General features: G+C 56.4%; 1 protein-coding gene and 1 long non-coding RNA gene across 2 annotated transcripts; one reads left to right on the top strand and one right to left on the bottom strand.

Moving 5' to 3' along the window:
• Positions 1 to 2,607: 2,607 nt before the first annotated feature.
• ITIH3 (inter-alpha-trypsin inhibitor heavy chain 3) lies at positions 2,608 to 16,977 on the top strand. The gene is made up of 22 exons (XM_003936570.4): positions 2,608 to 2,731; positions 3,434 to 3,454; positions 4,296 to 4,462; positions 4,561 to 4,665; positions 4,896 to 5,058; positions 5,606 to 5,719; positions 7,018 to 7,143; positions 7,415 to 7,531; positions 7,799 to 7,967; positions 8,874 to 8,999; positions 9,300 to 9,481; positions 10,611 to 10,796; positions 10,944 to 11,083; positions 12,124 to 12,278; positions 12,983 to 12,991; positions 13,998 to 14,030; positions 14,282 to 14,317; positions 14,472 to 14,585; positions 15,093 to 15,297; positions 15,920 to 16,092; positions 16,285 to 16,396; positions 16,730 to 16,977. Exons 1-22 carry the CDS (start codon positions 2,639 to 2,641, stop codon positions 16,857 to 16,859), a joined length of 2,676 nt encoding a protein of 891 aa, XP_003936619.2. The 5' UTR covers positions 2,608 to 2,638; the 3' UTR covers positions 16,860 to 16,977.
• On the bottom strand, positions 5,023 to 15,960 carry LOC141585320 (uncharacterized). The gene is made up of 3 exons (XR_012518711.1): positions 15,744 to 15,960; positions 5,592 to 15,646; positions 5,023 to 5,460 (listed from the first exon to the last, which is right to left on the bottom strand). It is a non-coding gene; the product is annotated as an uncharacterized LOC141585320 (long non-coding RNA).
• Positions 16,978 to 19,410: the final 2,433 nt, after the last annotated feature.

The raw sequence follows: 19,410 nt of genomic DNA, 5'->3' as shown, positions 1-19,410 counted from the left end.
GTTGAGTCCTGACAAAGTCCTGCCGGGAGCGGGAGGCTGCAGCCCCATTTCCCTGCTGAGGGTTTGTAACGTCTGACAGCCAGACTGGTATTTTCCAAAGGCAGAGATGTTCCCTGCACAGAAGCTGTGATTTCAGGGGGCCAGGAGTGGCATCCTACCGTCTCCTCACGTGAATGCCTGGAATTCCCCCATCAGGGCCCCCTCCCTTGGCCTGGCCCTGGGACCTAGTCAAAATGCAACATCACAGGTGCAGGGGGTGAACCACGCTTCAGAGAGCTGCGTGTGTGAATGTGAACAGGCCTCTACCCGCTGCTTTCCAAAGGGGTTCTGCTTCTTCTCTGCTAGTTTCTGTCCAGTTCCCACTACAAATGAGGCTTACAAGGGACCAGACAGAACAAGGACTGGTTTTGAGGGCCTGGATCAATAACACAAATGCTGAGCTCTAAGGCTGCCCCAGGCCTGGGAACACAGAGCCCCTGGCAGCAGGCTGTGGGCCGGCCAGCTCACCTTCCCAGGTATCCTGGGATTCTCCAGGACAAGCTGTGAGCTGCCAACTGTCTGGGTCACCCTTGGCAAGGCCTGCGCAATGGGGGCCTCATCTTCCTCTCCTGTAGAATGGAAAGGGGAGAACCCTAAGATCTCTTAGATTCCGTCTAATTCTAAACTCTGCATGATGACACTGGTTCCTCCAAATCCCCAGCCATCCCTCAAGGCCACTTGAGCAGCTCCAGAATCCCTATTTCGAGTTGTCCCTCTCCCCAAAGTCCAAGCACTTGGGGATGGGGTCATGGTCCAGATGAGAGAGGACAGCAGAAGCACTGCAGTCCGTGAGGCGGAGCCGTCGGGCAGCGGCGCCGGCCACCCAGTGGCCAGCAAGCACGGGACTGAAAATGACCGCACACGTTAAGACACCCCCAGAACCAGGAAGTGAGGCCAGATGACAGCTCTGAGGGTCTTCTCTGCACACCCAGGTGTCAGCACCTGCTGGATTTGGCCTCCGTCAGGCCCAAGCTTGGTGCCTGGTGCCAATCAGGTTGGTGTAAGTGTTCAGGAGCCCTGAGGGAAACAGCTGCCCAGCCAGACACCAAGCACAGGCCACATCTGCCCCTCAGCCATCATCTCACTGGCTTGGAAACTCTGTCTTGTCAATTTTATTTTATTTTATTTTTTGAGATGCGGGTCTTGCTCTGTCAAGGGGGCTGGAGCGCAGCGGCATGAACCCAGCGTCCACTGTAGCCTTGAACTCCTGGGCCCAAGTGATCCTCCAGCCTCAGCCTCCCAAAGTGCTGGGATTACAGGCAAGAGCCACAGCGCCTGGCTGATCTGGCAACTCTCTGTCATTGCTCTGCGGCTTCTGCCTCTTCCCACCATTAGACCACACCCCCCTTTGGGCTTCCGCTGCCCCATGGCATCTGCCTGCTGCCTTCTAGGTGCCTCTGCTCCAAACAACTCTCTCTGCACATCTCCCAGTCAGCACCAGAGCTTTCAGCTGAGGCCACTGCATACCCCATAAATCAGCTGTCCTGAACCCAGCCATCCTTGTCTACTGCATGCAGTAGTGGGCTGCCCAGTGGGAGGGTCACAGGGTGAGCTTGGCTCAGAGAAGCCATGGGTATGGTGGGCATGCAACGGCTACCCTGAAGGGGCTAGGTAGGTGGGGTCCTGGTGTGGCTCCAGAGGTCCCAGCCCCCACTGAGAGAGCCCAGGTTCTGCCTCTAAAGCTCTGTCGTTCTGGAAGCTGGAGTCCAGCCTCACTAGAGGCTTTTAGGGCAATGATTCCCCAAAAGGCTGAGGGCAGCCCAGCCCCTGGCTGGCCCTGGAAACACAGAGGGAAATATGACATGGCCCAGCCCCCGAGAGCTCTGGGCCCAGAGGGGGCAGGCAGACCTGAGCACAAGGTAAACAAAGCAGACCCTCAGAGGGCTTGGGGCTTGGAGCAGGGATGTCCCATAGTCCTCTAGGGGGTGGCCGGGGAAGGCTCCACGGGGAGAGGCACTGGGGCTGGCAGGGAGATGAAGACGTCCCATGTGCAGAACGGGAGGCTGTGCTGGTGCAAGACAGTAAGCTCAGCAAAGCAAGCTGCGGCCAGGTAGCAGGGAGAGCTGGGCTGCAGGGACCATCGTGTGTCCGGTCCCTGGGGCCCTGGGGAACATAGCAGGGTAGTGAGGGGCACCACTGTGGAGGTCTGAGCCTGCAGGTGACTCTGGTTTCATGCCCTGGCTGCCTTGAGAAGGGAGGGGCTGCAATCCAGGAGGACAGACAGAGGCTGTGCCAGTGGTGGGGACAAGAGGCAACAATGCGGAGGCGCCCTTTGCTCCAAATGCAACTCCACACCCCATCTCCATCACCCACACAAGGCGTCCCAGGGCCCATTTGTTGACACACAGCTTCCGTGTTTCCAGGGAACTCCTCCAAGTCCCCTGGTCCCTCAAGAATGAAGCCCCAACACTGTTGGCCAGAGCCACTGGGCCCTCTTCAGACACATACATCAAGGGACCCGTATTCCCACCCATGCCCAGCCTCACGGAGGCCCCTCCCGCCTCCACTCCTCCTACCCCCGCTGCGGGTCACTGACCCTGTTTGGAAAACACCGGACTTGTTCATATAAGGAGTGTGAGCCAGGCCTGGGTGCTCAGCGATGGCATCTGCGTGGTGGCCCTGTCTCATCTTGGCTCTGTTCTCCGGCTTGGCAGCCTCTGGCTTTCCGAGAAGCCCCTTCCGGCTGCTTGGGGTGAGTCTGCCCCCTCTTTGCCATCTGGGGCTTGGTGTGGAATGGGCAGAAGGCAAAGGCACCATGCTGGGCAAGCCTCTGAGTGGGGTGAAGAGGAGGGAGAGGGCTGGGTGCTGAGCTGCTGGGAGCAGTGTGGATACTGGGAATACTTGGCTCCAGCTAAGGCCTATGCTAACCTGCTCTCTACCCCTGGAAAGGCTCTTAAAACTCCCTGGGCCTCAGTTTCCCCATCTGTCAAAATAGCAACACACTATGAACTGCTTGTTTCACTGAGGGGCAATGAAGGTCCAAGTCTCAGATGAGTGTGGCTTCTTCAAAACGCTGCGTTGAGCCCTGTTGGGTGTGGGGGGCAAGGGTGCTCTGGAAGGAGGCCTAAAGGGCCCTGGGGCCAGGGAAAGGCAGAATGGGAGACAGGATGAGGTGGGGTACGTGGGGTGTGAAGAGAGCCCTGGGGTGAGTTCCCCCGCCCTGCTCTCCTGGGTAACCTGGAGACCTGCCCCTCTCTGTACCTCAGTTTCCCCATCTATTCAGAGTTCTTCCTACTCTAACAGGTGGCTCTGGGAGGGTCCTATGTCTGAGGGCACTCAGATGTGTGTGGAGCAGGGTGCCACTGAACCCCTGGTCTCAGCCCAGAGCCTCCCAAGCCCTGTGGCCTTGGCGCTGGCCTTGGCCTGATTCCTCTGTTTGTTTTTGTTTTTGCAGAAACGGAGCCTCCCGGAAGGGGTGAGAACTTTCACCAGGGGTGGGGCCGAGTGGGGTAGGGCAGGATGGAGCTGGTTGCCCAACTGCTGAAGGCGTGGGACATAACAGCAGACTCCTCACAGCTAGCAAACAGTTTATGGCCCCCTGCCCCGGCAGCCCTCAACAGCGCAGGACTCCTGGGAAAGAGCGACGTAGAACCACGACCCCTCCAAACTCGCAGGAAGTAGCCCCCCACAGGCATCCCTCCCTTCCAGACACTTCCTGAGCACTTGCTGGCACCTGCCTCTGTGAAGCGGCTCTGCCACACCTTCATGAAGCATCTGAATATCCCTAGTAGGAGGGGCCGGGACACCTCCCTAGAGCCTCTCGCAGTCCATCACCCCTTTTGGAAAGAGGGGGTCTGGAGACTTCCCTTGGCACAGATCAGTTCCTCTTTGGGAGAGAGAATCAGGCAATTACCTAAGGACCCAGGAGGCAGGCTGGGCTGTGAGCCTGAGGGCATGTGAGGTGTGCAGGATGAGCAGGAAGAGCCGGGGCAGGTGCTTCAGGGCCAGCGTCCGGATGTGGCTGGAGCGCAGGATGCCTGGATGCGGGAGGGCAAGCTCTCGCTGGCTGCAGTGGTGTGTAAACAGGGCACAGAGCTGAGGAGGCAAGACAAGCATCCGAATAATGGTGGCCTCCAGCATGTGGGGACTGGGGACGCCACCAAGGCTTCCAGCGTGGCAGACTGTGGGAGGATGAGGGTTGTGTGCCAGGCAGGGGCCTCAGAGCCTGAAAAGGAATTTGCAAGAGAGGCGGCTGGGCTGCAGACCTGGTCCTCCAGGGTCCCCATCTGGCTGATTCCCCACCTACCTCCCCAAAGGTGACCGATGGTATCGAGGTCTACAGTACCATAATCAACTCCAAGGTCACCTCCCGTTTTGCTCACAATGTTGTCACCACGAGAGCCGTCAACCGTGCAGACAAGGCCAAGGAGGTCTCCTTTGATGTGGAGCTGCCCAAGACGGCCTTCATCACTAACTTCACCTTGTGGGTACCGCCATGGTGCTGGCTCGGGGCTTGGGGTGGGGGGTGGGGGCGTCTGACCCAGTGTAATCCCCTCAACCCCCAACTCTCTGTCCCTGCAGGACCATCGACGGCGTTACCTACCCGGGGAATGTCAAGGAGAAGGAAGCTGCTAAGAAGCAGTACGAAAAGGCCGTGTCCCAGGGCAAGACTGCCGGCTTGGTCAAGTGAGCGCGGACTCCCAGGGCCTTCAGGGCTGTAAACAACAATAGCTATTATTATTGTTAGAGCAGAATGTGCCCATAATTTTGCCATTATCCCATGTCATGGCTGAGGCAAGCGAGGCTCTGGATGGCTAGGGACCTCCCTTGCCAAAGGACTGGGCCTGGGGCCGAGGGTGGAGCAAGGGTGAGCTCCTGCAGTCTTTGAGGGAGTCACCATCTTGTACCCTGTTCAGGGCCTCTGGGAGGAAGCTGGAGAAGTTCACAGTCTCAGTCAACGTGGCTGCAGGCAGCAAAGTCACCTTCGAGCTGACCTACGAGGAGCTGCTGAAGAGGCACAAGGGCAAGTATGAGATGTACCTCAAGATCCAGCCCAAGCAACTGGTCAAACACTTCGAGGTAATCCACTGCCCCTGCAGCCCTGGGGGGACGGCAGCGCGGTGCAGGGACCGGCCCATGGGACAGACTCCGATGGGGGTCAAAGATGCAAGAGCTCTGCCCCACTGCATCCCCACCCCTGGCTGGGAAGGCTGGAGGAATTACAGTGGTTCTCGCCACAGCACCTGGGGCTGAGGGGAAGAGGCTGGGACGGACTTGGCAGAGGCAGATTCGGTGCTGGGCCCTCGAGGGCAACACCAGCAAGTGCCTCTGTAAGGCTTGTAACTGGGCACATGGGCATTTTTCCAACCTCAAAGCTGAAAGCCAAAGGAGCGTCAGTGGTAGAATTTCAGGCACATACGGCAGGCGGTGGTAACGCCTCGGCATCGGCATGCTCTTCTCCAAGCCCCTCTGGTCACTTTCCTGGTGGGAGACTCCAGACTTAGCCCTCAGCACGGTCCTAGAGGGTCCCTGCCTCACCACAGACCCATCTCATTCCCATTGGCCTTGTTCTGGGAGCTGGCCTCTGCAGGCACTGAGTGACATCTCCTTACTTTGGCCATTTCAGATCGAGGCAGACATCTTTGAGCCTCAGGGAATCAGCATGCTGGACGCGGAGGCCTCATTCATCACCAACGAACTCCTGGGAAGCGCCCTCACCAAGTCCTTCTCGGGGAAAAAGGTGGTGTCGATGCCTCTCAGACCTGGTGGGGCAAGGGACAGGAACACTGACCCCAGAAGCACAAGCCTGCAGCCCAGGGCTTAGCTGCTGCAAGCAGTTGGAATTGGGGGATCAATCTACAACCACCACCTTCTTCCTTGCCCCACTGACAACGACCTGCCAGAGAAGCCATTTACAAAGCCTGGTCCCCTTCGCCCTTGGGAAATGGATAGGGCAGAGCTTATCTTCCCTGTTTTACAGGTCAGGAGGCTGAGGCCCAACAGAGTCATTTAGATCTACTGACTCCACAATAAGGAGTGAAAGATGAAAGGGAACTCCATTCTTGGTGCTGGGTGCTTGGCTCCAGTCCCCAAGGCCCCCAGCTGTCCCAGGGGCCTTACTGGCGGTGGACAGTGGGTGAATACATGTTTATACAAACAACAAACCAGTCATCCAGGACTTCTGGGGCGAGGCCTGAGAGGCACACCCTGAGAGGACTGCGGGTTCCTGCAGGGCCACGTGCTGTCCGGGGCCCCTCTTCCTCCCCACTGTCCTCCTTTCTCCCTCCCCTCCTCTTGGCACCCACACACCAACATTCCGAACCACCCACAAGAAATTCCTTTTTTTTTTTTTTTTTGAGACAGAGTTTCGCTCTTGTTACCCAGGCTGGAGTGCAATGGCGCGATCTTGGCTCACCGCAACCTCCGCCTCCTGGGTTCGGGCAATTCTCCTGCCTCAGCCTCCTGAGTAGCTGGGATTACAGGCACGCGCCACCATGCTCAGCTAATTTTTTGCACCATTAGTAGAGACGGGGTTTCACCATGTTGACCAGGATGGTCTCGATCTCTTGACCTCGTGATCCACCCGCCTCGGCCTCCCAAAGTGCTGGGATTACAGGCTTGAGCCACCGCGCCCGGCCAAGAAATTCCTTTTAATGGTGCAAAACTCCCTTCCCTAAAGCAGCTTCTCAGTGCTGAGCTCCAAGATAGGCTGGGCTAAGGGGTGTGTGAGGCCAAGAAAAAGGGAGATGGAAGCTGAATCAGACAAGGCCCCTGCCTCGCCAGGAGCCCTGATCTCCAAGGGTGAAAGTGGTGCTTGGAAGGGCTGGAGCGTGGTAAACGGTGCCCTCCGGTGAGCCAGTCCTGGGAGCTGCAGAGCACACCAGGCGGGCAGGGCTGCCCAGGCCTCCAGCTCTTGCTAGCCTCTGCCCCGCTAAGGGCTCCTCCCTGTGAGGCTGCCCCTCTGCTCCCTGGGGCTGAGGTCTGCGGGTGGGCAGGCCCTGGCCGAGCTGAGTAAGGTCTTTCATCTCCGTCCCTCAGGGCCATGTGTCCTTCAAGCCCAGCTTAGACCAACAGCGTTCATGCCCAACCTGTACAGACTCCCTCCTCAATGGAGATTTCACCATCACCTACGACGTGAACAGAGAATCTCCGGGCAACGTGCAGGTACCTGGGCTGGCCGGTTCACCATCATGGCGGGGCGAGGGCTGGAGGGGGAGGGGCTGCAGCTGCATCTAGTGCCATCACCCTGGGCCCTCAGCCCAAGGCTGTTTTCCTACAGGACATGGGACAGCTGATGGCCCAGAGCCTGGTGCAGCACCCTGTAGAGGGTGGGATAGGAATGTCTTTTTCTTGGGCTGGTAAATGTCTGGCTTCTACCTGTAAGAATAGTCACTGTGGTTGCTAAAAGGACTCTGGCCTTCTCTCCTCTCTCCAGATAGTCAATGGCTACTTCGTGCACTTCTTTGCACCTCAAGGCCTTCCAGTGGTGCCTAAGAGCGTGGCCTTCGTGATTGACGTCAGCGGCTCCATGGCTGGTCGGAAATTAGAGCAGGTACTCAGCGCCAGTGGCACGGCCAGGACTCGGTGGAGTGAGGGGTAGAGGATATATTTTTTTTAAGTGGAAAAAGCTGATACTTGTGGTGAATGAGGAGAAAGGGGACAGGATAAGAGAAGGCTCACGGCCTCTGCCCTCTTCTGTGGCAAGCCTCAGGCGGGCTCGCTGGTGCAGATGGCAGGGCTGCACCACCTACGGAGCTGAGAAGGGCCATCACTCTGCTGCGGCTTCTCCTAACTCTTTGTCTCTCTCTCTTTCCTCCAGACAAAGGAAGCCCTTCTCAGAATCCTGGAAGACATGAAAGAGGAAGACTATCTGAATTTCATCCTGTTCAGTGGAGATGTGTCCACATGGAAAGAGCACTTAGTCCAAGCCACACCTGAGAACCTCCAGGAGGCCAAGACGTTTGTGAAGAGCATTGATGATCGAGGAAGTAAGAGCAGAGGCGGAGCCCACGCGCCTCCTAGCGGCTCCTCCCTCTGTCCCTGAGCAGCCTGCATCCCCCATCTCAGGGCAGGGACTCTGCTGGTCTCAGGCCCTGCAGATCTGAGCTGGGGTAGAGATGGCAATGGATGGTCCTCAGGCTTGGAGACACGGTATCAGCTGTCCTCTCTGTGGTCCAGGGAAACTCATTCTTTCTGTTTCTAATCCATGATCCTGGTATCCCACAAGTCCCAGCGAGATAAGGCCATAGAGAACCCATCTTCTTGGCCCTGTTTTATATGGAAAATGACACAATGTCTACACTGCTCCCCTCAACCCAGCAAGAGGGGCTGGGAGTCCATTCAACACTTTGACAAAGAGCTTTTACAATCACCATGTGCTTTTAGTCTTCTGGAAACCATTTCATCCCCATTTGAATGTGTAAGGTTTTGCTTTTTTTAGATGGAGTCTCACTCTGTAGCCCAGGCTGGAGTGCAGTGGCCCAATCTCAGCTAACTGCAACCTCTGCCTCCCAGGTTCAAGCGATTCTTCGGCCTCAGCCTCCCAAGTAGCTGGAACTATGGGTGCTTACCACCATGCCCAGCTCATTTTTGTATTTTTAAGTAGAGACGGGGCTTCACCAGGTTGGCCAGGATGGTCTTGAACTCCAGACCTTGTGATCCACCCGCCTCAGCCTCCCAAAGTGCTGGGATTACAGACATGAGCCACCGCGCCCAGCCAAGTTGTTTGTTCATGTGCTGGTTCATTCATTATTTGCTGAGTACCACCATGGGCTGCCAGATAGTGTCCTTGGGCACATGAGTGGGGCTGGCTGTCCCAGCTCCTCTGCTCCAGCCTCTCTGCACACAGGCACCCTGAGGACACCCTCCCACGGTACTGTCTGTTTGTGTCCCAGTGACCAACATCAACGATGGGCTGCTGAGGGGCATCGGTATGCTGAACAAGGCCCGAGAGGAGCACAGGGTCCCGGAGAGGAGCACCTCCATCGTCATCATGCTGACCGATGGGGATGCCAATGTTGGTGAGGAGCGTGGGTGTGGCTCTGGACCAGGGCTGGAGAGTTTGGCGGCTGCTCCTGGCTCTGTAGCTGGCTCATTAAAAACCAGGGGCAGTTCTTCCCAGGGTTCCCTGTGGTCTGGGAGCCCCTTGAGGGCAGGGTCCTGCCTCCCTCTGCCAGGGTTCTCCACCACCTGCCCCACAAGGGCTCATAGTTGTGATTCTACCAGCTCTGCATGTGCACAAGTCAGGTCTCCCCAGATAGAGCTGGTCTAGACTGGCTCTGAGGCTGGGGCTGGAATGTGAATACCCCCTTCTCCAACAGGTGAGAGCAGACCCGAAAAAATCCAAGAGAATGTGCGGAATGCCATCGGGGGCAAGTTCCCCTTATATAACCTGGGTTTTGGCAACAATCTGAATTACAACTTCCTGGAGAACATGGCCCTGGAGAACCAAGGGTTTGCCCGGCGCATTTATGAGGACTCCGATGCTGATTTGCAGCTGCAGGTATGCCTCATCTTGCACACTTCTGACATTAGGCACTCACTACCTCCGCAGACAGCTGATGCATACGGTGACCGTTTTAGTTATGAGGAAGAGCTTCCCCTTGGGTCAAAATCCTCCTCTAGCTCTTACCCGTCAATAAAGACTCTGATCTTGTCCTTGGGCTACACAACAGGCCTGCTTCTTCAGTAGGATTATCATAGCAAACACAGGATGTGTGGTTAAATATGAGTTTCTGATAAAGACTGCATTTTTGTAGCGTTTAAGTATGCCTCGAATATTGCAGAGGACATTGCGCTGGTGTCCTGCGGCTGCTGTAACAAGTACGTCCCAGACACATGTGGCAGCGGGTTGGTTCCTTCTAAGTGCTACGAGAGAAGACCTGTTTTGGGCTCTTTCCTTTTCTCCATGGCTTGTCAGTGGCTGTCTGCTCCCTGTGTCTGTGCCATGTCTTCCCTCTGTAGGTCTGTGTCCAATTCCCCTTTTTACAAGGACGTCAGTCCTATTGGATTAGGGCCAACACTAATGACTTTATTTTGGAGACCCGATTTTCAAATAAGGCTGAACTTTAGGAGCACACTATCCAACCCATCACACACATACCTGTACTAAAGAAGTATTCATTGTTCATCTGATCCTCAATTTGGCTGCATGTCCTGTCTCTGTATTTGCTGAATCTGGCAATTCTGTTCCTTCTCTAGGCAGGTAACGGCATCTCCACCTCTGCAGGGCAACCACCCCATCCCTTTCCTCCTCTGTCTCTGGATCTCTGCGCTCCTGTCCCTGTCACCTTCTCATCTGCCTCTGCTTTCTTCCTTCTCTCCTTCCTGCTTTCATTCCAACAGACATTCCTTAAATACTTCCTTTGTGCCAAGAACGCTGTCCTTTAATATTCTTCTTTTAAATAGGCAAATACTTCTGAAACTGCCATTTCTTTAGATCTAGTCTTCCTCGTGTCTACCTGGGAGCAGGGGGTGGGTGAGGCCCCCACAGACTGAAGGATGCAGTCAGGTACAGGCAGAGTGACCATGAGAAGCCAGGATGGGCCCAGCTCTGGGACACGGATGGCCAGCTGCAGCATTGTGGGAGCCTGCCCAGGGGCCTGGGATGACCGGCCCTGTCCGAACTTCAGGGCTTCTATGAGGAGGTGGCCAACCCACTGCTGACGGGTGTGGAGGTGGGGTACCCTGAGAACGCCATCCTGGACCTCACCCAGAACACTTACCAGCACTTCTACGATGGCTCTGAGATCGTGGTGGCCGGGCGCCTGGTGGATGAAGACATGAACAGCTTTAAAGCAGATGTAAAGGGCCATGGGGTGAGTGGGGCCGGTGCCTAGAAGTGTCCTGGGGATGGGGTATCAGCAGTGGCAGAGCTCTGGCCTCCTGAGGGTCCAGGAGTGATGGCCCCTGAACCTGGCCCACCCAGGCCTCTAGTCCCTTCCCTCCTTCCATCCCCACCCCAGGCCACCAACGACCTGACCTTCACAGAGGAGGTGGACATGAAGGAGATGGAGAAGGCCCTGCAGGAGCGGGACTACATCTTCGGGGATTACATCGAGCGGCTCTGGGCCTACCTCACCATCGAGCAGCTGCTGGAGAAGCGGTGAGCAGGGCCCAGCCCCAACCTGTGCCCACCTCAGCTGTGCTCCGACGGAGCCCAGGAGGAAGACCCAGCCACACACAGGGACGGGCACCCCCACACGCAGGCCCAGCGGTCCGGCCCTCTTCTTGGCCCAGCCAAGGACCTGTCTGCAGAGCCGTCTGTAAGGAACCCAGGCCACCACTCCTCATCCTGTTGTCCCCAAGGCTCAAGCGGGCAAGCCCCGTGCCAGCAGCCTAGGAGTGCCCTGAGGCGGGGGGGCCTCAGCATCCTGCTCCCCACACCAGGCGAGGCCCAGGGCTGGTGAAGCTGAGTGGAACTGAAGGCTGGGGTCCCAGCCCTCAGGTCCCAGAGGGTAGAGCTGGGCCCACTGAGGGCGTCAGTGTTCATGTGGGTGGGATTAGCCTGTGAAGCCTCTAGTATACAATCTGGCACAGGCTGAGCTCTCCACACGTGGACATCATTGTGAGTGGCTGCTGTTGCCCCTAATTTACTTATTTATTTTTGAGAGGGGGTGTCCCTCTGTCGCCCAGGCTGGAGCGCAATGGTGCGATCTTGGCTCACTGCAACCTCTGCCTCCTGGGTTCAAGCGATTCTCCTGCCTCAGCCTTCTGAGTAGCTGGCATTACAGGCACCTGCCACCATGTCCAGCTAACTTTTGTTTTTAGTAGAGATGGGGTTTCACCATGTTGGCCAGGCTGGTCTCGAATTCCTGACTTCAGGTGATTCAACTCCCCCCGCCCAGCCTCCCAAAGTGCTGGCATTACAGGCGTTAGCCACCACGCCTGGCCGGCCGCTGTTTTATGGGTGGGGAAACCAAGGCCCAACAAGGAAACAAGGCTTGTCCACATGCCCCAGGGAGCTGTGAGCCAGTCTTCTCTGAGCCCAACTGGGCTGTACCCTGGGGGACCCACAATGGGGAAGGTGGAGCGGAGATCCCCAGCTGCGTCCAGCGCTCCTGGCTTGGTTCTGGAGCCAGCACAGCGGGAGGAAAGCAGGGCACTGCTCTCTGTGTTGCCCTCCTGAATGGCCCCTCCTCACAGCAAGAAGGCCCATGGCGAGGAGAAGGAGAACCTCACGGCCCAGGCCCTGGACCTGTCCCTCAAGTATCACTTTGTGACTCCATTGACCTCCATGGTGGTGACCAAGCCTGAGGACAATGAGGATGAGCGGGCCATCGCCGACAAGCCTGGGGAAGGTGGGGGTAGGGATGGAGGCTGCAACCTGGAGGCCTCCCTCTAGGACCCTGAGCTGGGCACCCTCCCTGGGTGTCCAGTGGAGGGGTGGGCTGGGCTGGAGAGACCCAGATCTGCCGAAGCAGGGCTGGGGAAAGCGGGGTGGAGCATGAAACAGTCAGCATGGACAGTGGGGTACGGGGTGAATGGGAGCCTCTGTACCTCTAAAGGGACGTAAGTAAAGGGGACACACTGCCCAGGGGACCTTTCAAGGAAAAGGGCTGAGGCTGCAGCATGGAGGGGCTCAGTTAGACAAGAAGCAGCACTTCCAACATGAAAGCCAGCCCTGGAGCACGCTAACAGGCACCTGGAGATTGTCAGGGGAAGAGTCCCTGAGAGTTGGAGGCTGGGACCCCTCAACCAGACCCCAGACTGCCCTACTCAATAGGGGGTCCCAAATGCCCACTGCCATTGGGCACAGGGTCTGTGTGTGGTGGGGGAGGGATGGCATTGGGAGACACGGGAGGCAAATTGCTGGGTCCAGCCAGGCCAGGCCTCTGGCTTCCAGGAACTCCTAGTTCCAGGGGACACCCAATGGGGGAACAGCTGGCTGCTGGGAGGCCCAAGACCTGGGCCGCTTGGCCAAGCAGCCAGCTCTGGTCCCTGCTCACCAGTGCTCTTTGGCTTCTAATGCATTTCTCCTCTTCCTCCCTCGCTGCACCTGCAGATGCAGAAGGTAAGCTTTAGCCAGCCACCGGGTGGGGATTATGGAAAGGAGACAAGAGAGAATTGAGGAGGCCTTTCCAAGCAAGATAGGACCCCCAGCCACAGGGGCACAGTTGGGACACCTGGACTGAGGCCCAGCCCTATTTCCAAATCATGACTCTGACCCTCCCTGAGCCTGAGGATCCCTGTAAGTTATTTGGGGGTGGCTTCCCCTGCCCAAGGAGAGACAATCAGTATGATAGTATCTGTGACCTGCAAAAATGAGCCAGTTAGCATGTCAGCCACTTACACTCCATTGATCCCATAGCAATCCTCCAAGACGGTCCTTTTGTGATCCCCATTTTACAATGGGGAAATGGAGGCACAGGGGGTTAATTTGCTCAGTCTATTTGCTCACAGACTCAGTAGACGGCCAAGCTGGCACTTAAGCCAAGACAGTCTGGCCCCAATGCCCATGCTGGGATTGCTGGGGATCACAGTCCTCTGTGCCTCTCTCACCACAAAATTGGAACCTCACAGACTCCCTGCCTCTAGGCAGGGCCCTCCAACCCCTACTGGCCTGGCCTGCCCCACTTCCGTCTATAAGTGGGGCATGTTTGGACATGTACCAGTGCGTGTGCGTGTGCGTGTACGTGTGTGTGTAAGTGTGGGAAGTAACAGCGGTGAGCCTCACTCATCCCAACTAGCGGGTGGGGAGCCCAGGGGTGGGGCAGGCGTATGCTGTGAGCATTACTCAAGAGAGAGAAGCTGATGACTTAATGGCTTGTATTTCAGCCACATCAAAATGCCCTGCCCCAGCATGGGAACCACACTCCCCTTGCCACTAGTCCCATAAAGGACCTCCCTGGATGTGCCCCATTTCTAAAGCCTAAGCTTTGGGGTCACATCTCCACCTCTATCTGCCAGTGTTGGGGTCCCTCTGGGGCATAGCAACACTAAGACAGGCAGAAGGCACGGGGCTGGGGGAGAAGGAACCCCTAGATCCTGCTCATGGCTGCCCTTTGGCTTCTTTTCAGCCATACCGGTGAGCCCCGCCATGAGCTACCTGAGTGAGTACATGCTGGCCGCTGCCCTGCTGTCCACTGCCCAGAGCCTGCCCCTGCCATGTGCCCCTCCGAGGTGGCTACTCACTCAGCTCTCCAGGACAGGCAGATGGACAATGTGTCCTGAGGAGACTGAGGGGTGGGAGGGTAATGGCATTAGGGAGAGGGAAAGGGAGGGGCACAAGCTGAACTCCAGTGGGGGCTGGGCACCTCCCTGAGCTTGCTTAGCTCAGCTCCTCCTCCCTTTGCATCCGCAGCCAGCTACCAGCCTCCTCAAAACCCCTACTACTATGGTGAGTCCCTGGCTGCTCCTGGGGAAGGCTCAGGAGCCTGGGCACGTGCTCCTGCCTCTCTTGGAGTCCAGCCCACAGAGGCCAGGAGGCTGGGGAAGGATCCAGGTATTGTGAGAGGCCCCGGGAGCCAGCCCCTTCTCTAATGTGTCACCAGTGGATGGAGACCCCCACTTCATCATCCAAGTTCCGGAGAAAGACGACGCCCTCTGCTTCAACATCGACGAAGACCCAGGCACAGTGCTGCGCCTTATTCAGGACCCCGTCACAGGTGAGGCTTGTGGGCTAGGGCCAGGGCCAGGGCCAGGGCCAGTGGCTCTTCCTGGGAGGGCTTGGGTCCCCCCAGGTGGGCACATGGATCAGGTTCTCACTCTGCCCAGTAAGGAATCGTCTTCACATGTAGAGAAACCCCTGGGAGAGGCGAGTGCCCAGGTCCACAGGCTTGCACAGCCCCCACACGCCACTGCTCTTGGGAGGTGATTAAAGTGAACAGGCCGCCTAGGTCTGGGGTAGGACCCAGCCTATGTCTGGGGAACAGTTTTTCCCTGAAGAACACTCCCTGGCTCAGGCAAGGGGCAGAGCCACAGTGTCCCAGCGTGACCCAAACCTAGCATGTCTAGGAAGGAACAGGCTTGGGCTCTGAAGTCCTGGTCTCTCTCTGTTGCCCCCACTCTGCTGCCCCTCACTCAGCCTAGTTGAAGGGGAAGGCACATCCCTAAAGGCAATCTAGACTCAGAAGTTCTCGCTGGTCTCTCTCCCTGCCCCATCCCTCTGGCAGGCCTCACAGTTAATGGGCAGATAATTGGCGACAAGAGAGGCAGCCCTGACTCCAAGACCAGAAAGACTTACTTTGGAAAACTGGGCATTGCCAATGCTCAGATGGACGTCCAGGTGGAGGTGACGACGGAGAAGATCACCCTATGGAACAGGGCCGTGCCGAGCACTTTCAGCTGGCTGGACACAGTCACAGTCACGCAGGATGGGTAAGGTTCCCACAAGGTCTCCAAGGTGGCCTACACGCTGAGGGTCTAAGGAGGCTCTTGAGGGATTTGAACAAATCCCAGGACAGGAGATCCATGGGGCTCACAGGAAATATCAGAGGCCCCAGAATTCAGTCTCCTGCCACAGGGGAGGGTGACCACGGTGGCCACCAACCAAACCTAGAGGCCCATCAGAGCCAGAATTGGTAGCTGGGCAGTTGGGCTGGTTGGGTGAAGGCGTCAGGTGATAATGGCTCCCATTTGCCTCTTCTGTGGCTGCTCTTGTCTTCCTTGCTCTCCTGTCTTCAGATCCCCCAGAGCCTCCCACTGAGCCTCAGGAAAGGTGTGGAGCCTGCCCAATGTCATGGAGGAGTCAGTGGCTGAGCCAGGGCTGGACCGCAGGCCTCCAGACTCACAGGCCAGCCCTCCCTTTCCCACTTGCTACTCACGGGAGGCAGACAGTGTGCATGAGGCATCCTCTTTCCAACGCCCCTGAGATAGTTTCTGGAGTCCGTGGGCCCTCGGATGCCATGTACAGAGGAGGCCCCTCCAAGATGCCCTTGAGTCTGATGCCCAGTGTCACAGCTCCTGGGCCCCACAGCCCCTTTCTGGCCTCCTCTCGTAGGCTGTCCGTGATGATCAACAAGAAGAAGAACATGGTGGTCTCCTTTGGAGATGGGGTTACCTTTGTGGTCGTCCTACACCAGGTGTGGAAGAAACATCCAGTCCACCGTGACTTTCTAGGCTTCTATGTGGTGGACAGTCACCGGATGTCAGCACAGACGCATGGGCTGCTGGGTATGAAATGTTCAAACTGCAGGCTGTTCAGGCCTGAGAGCAGCATGAGAAAGACATACACAAGGCCTTCCTAGCCACCCTGTACCCAGCTCACGATGCCCCATTCAGCCTTTGCATCAACCCTCAAAGGCCAGTGGCCACATGACCTGTGGCAATGGCGAGGTGCTGACAGTGTGAATATTTTTGTTCCAGGGCAATTCTTCCAACCCTTTGACTTTAAAGTGTCTGACATCCGCCCAGGCTCTGACCCCACAAAGTCAGATGCCACACTGGTGGTGAAGAACCATCAGCTGACTGTCACCAGGTGAGGAGACTTCTCCAACACCCTCACCTGCTCAGCAACGAGAGGAGGAAGGAGTCCTCTCTGCCCAGGCACATTAGCCTGGTGGGCTTTTGTCTTTTGTGGGGTATCCTTGTTTCCCTTTGAGGTCTTGGCCCCCCCCACCAGACTCTTCCTAATCATGAAAAAGCCCAAACTTGGCTTCCTAGAAAGATAAATCATGTGACCTGATTCTTGACCAAACAATTCTAGGCTGTCAGAATTGCCAACTTCTGACCCTTTTTCAACCTCAGGTCCACGAGCCTAGCAGCCATCTTACCCACCCTGTGTACTGCAGCATCTCTCTTCTTTCTCCAGGGGCTCCCAGAAAGACTACAGAAAGGATGCCAGCGTTGGCATGAAGGTTGTCTGCTGGTTCATCCATAACAATGGGCAAGGGCTGATTGATGGTGTCCACACCGACTACATCATCCCCAGCCTGTTTTGAGTAGACACGCCAGCTCCTGTTGGGATGGCTGGTCCAGCTTTTGTGGCATCTGGAACATGGGCACAGAGAAGGGCCTGTGGGAGGGGCTGGGAAAATAAAGTCCAAGGTGGAGACCAGACAGTTGCCAGCCTCTACATGCCTTCATGAGCCTCTTCTTCAGGGAACAGGCAATTGGGACCCACAGCAGCTCAAACAAGGGGATGGCTAGCAGGAAGGCAACTTTCTTGGGCCTCTCAACTGGCACAGCTGAGAGACAGAGTTGGTTGGACTGGAACTTTAGGGAGTCAAATGTATGACAGCTTGGGGAAAAAAGAACTCTGAAGGAAAGGGGCTCTGAGAAGTCAGGAAGGGTTAAATGCATTTCAGTCCAGGAAAGGCATAAGATAAATAAATGGTCCTGGCTCAGGAGCTCCAATCAGGATCTTTACAAGTAGATAATACTCCAGGACAGACACAGCCCACATCTAAATGGGGATGTCAGCCACCCTTCCATCTATCCATCCCTCTACCCACCATTCACCCACCCATCCATCCATTCACCCACCCACCCATTCACCATTTGACCTTCTGTTCACCCACACATCCACTCATCCGTCTATCCCTCCACCATGCATCCACCCATCAACCCAACCTCTCCATCCATCTCTCCTACCATCTGTCCATTCATCCATTCATCCCTCAGCTACCTATTCATTATCCAACTATGCATCCTTCCACCCATCCATCCTACCATCTGTCCATCTCTCCATTTGTCCATCCATCCATCCATCCATCCATCCATCCATCCATCCATCAGTTCATCCACCCATCCACCCACATACCCATCCATCAATTCGGCAGATAAACACAATACCCTGGGCCAGGATCCGGGGGTACAATTGAGTAATCCAGTTCCTATTTTCATGAGTGCTCAAGTTTGTCTTCAGCTGAGCCAGGCATCTTTGGGATCCTCTGATTATACCTCATGATGACCACTTGATGTATCCTCCCAATGAGTCTGGGGTGGGTAGAGGGTCAGAGAGAGGTTCCTGGAGAAAGGGCTCTGAGAGATCTCCAGTCTGAACAACCCTCTCCCACCTGGACAACTGCAACTGCCCCTTCCTGGGTCTCCCTGCCTCCCCTACTGCTTCCCATAGAGAGCTTTTCACAGAGCAGATGTGATCACCACTTGCTGCCTAAATCCCTACAAATGATATCTTCCATCCTTTGCTCTTGGACCATGACAAAAGTCCTTCCTATGGCCTCTCCAGCTTCCCCTCATACACCGGGTGTTTCCCTTACCTTCTGGGTTCCAGATACACAGGCTGCTCTTGGCTATGCAAACATAACTCCTCCTGCCCACATCCTTTGCCTCTGCCATTCTCTCTGCCTGGGAGCAGGGAGGGGGTAAAGGCATGCTGGGCAGAGAGCACCCGGTTGGAGAACACAGTGAGTGGCTTTGCCTGATGTCAGAGCAGGGGGCACAATAAGGCTGAAGGAGGTTGGAATCAGACTGGGGAGAGCCACAAATGTTAGCGGGGCATGGCATGTGGCCTTGGGTTGTCCTGCCTCCCAGTGCAGGGGCCCCTGGAGAGAGGACTGGAGGCCATGAAGGGTGGCCTGGGGGAAATGTGTGTCACCAGAGGAGACCCCAGGTGGCTACAGGATGTTAATGGCAGACTGGTGCCTGTTGCTGCTATAGGGAGGGGGCCACATAGACATGGCTCCCATCTTGAAGGCCTCCTCAGAGCCCCAGGGTGAATGTGGCAGAGGGCCAGGCTGAACTGGTCAAAAGGTCCCAGGCCTGAGAATGGGCCCCTCCATAGTGGGCAAGTCCCACCATCCTGTTCAAGCCTGGGCTGATCGAGGAGCCATACAGCTATTTTTTTTTTTTTTTCTTGAGATAGGGTTTCACTCCCATCACCCAGGCTGGAGTGGTGCAGTGGTATGATCACAGCTCACCGCAGCCTCGACTTCTTGGGCTCAGGTGATCCTCCCACTTCAGCCTCTAGAGTAGCTGGGACTACAGGCATGTGTAATCACACTGGCTAATTTTTGTACTTTTTGCAGAGACAGGGTTTTGCTATGTTGTTCAGGCTGGTCTTGAACTCCTGGGCTCAAGTGATCTGCCGGTCTCAGCCTCCCAAAGTGCTGGGATTATAGCTGTGAGCCACTGCCCCAGCCCACATAGCTTTAAAACAGTCATCTTGAGGTCAGTTTCCACATCTATGAAATGGGGAGAAGAATCCTGCCAGGCAACAGATGTGAAAAGACAGCCTGGTTATGGTTTCTGGTCCTCCTGAAGTGCCTCCAGGACAACAGCTCCAGGTAGCAGCCACATGAGCAGGCTGTGAGGCAGGAGTCGCCTCCCCTCAACCCATAGGCAGGGAGGCCACCCTTGCAGGCAAAAGCGAGGTGGACTCTGCCTTCTCCCCATTCCATGTCACCTGTCCATGCCTGGCGCTCCCTCCCCTTTCAGGGTAGAAGCTGTGCTCCGTGGTGATGTGTGCACCACCTGTGCTGGCCTGGCACCCCTCCCCTTCCACCTCATCCAACAGCATCTCCTTCCCTC

The sequence above is a fragment of the Saimiri boliviensis genome, chromosome 8, assembly GCF_048565385.1.
Source record: "Saimiri boliviensis isolate mSaiBol1 chromosome 8, mSaiBol1.pri, whole genome shotgun sequence".
In the NCBI taxonomy this organism is placed as follows: Eukaryota; Metazoa; Chordata; class Mammalia; order Primates; family Cebidae; genus Saimiri; species Saimiri boliviensis.
The sequence above is the reverse complement of the archived record's forward strand: the minus strand, read 5'-3'. Positions and strand labels throughout refer to the sequence as shown.

Excerpts from the sequence above, each read along its gene's own strand:
- ITIH3 (XM_003936570.4), top strand. The coding sequence starts at position 2,639 with ATGGCATCTGCGTGGTGGCCCTGTCTCATCTTGGCTCTGTTCTCCGGC. Across the intron at positions 2,732-3,433 it reads GCCCCTTCCGGCTGCTTGGG|AAACGGAGCCTCCCGGAAGG; the intron begins GTGAGTCTGCCC and ends TTGTTTTTGCAG. Across the intron at positions 7,532-7,798 it reads CTGGTCGGAAATTAGAGCAG|ACAAAGGAAGCCCTTCTCAG; the intron begins GTACTCAGCGCC and ends TCTTTCCTCCAG.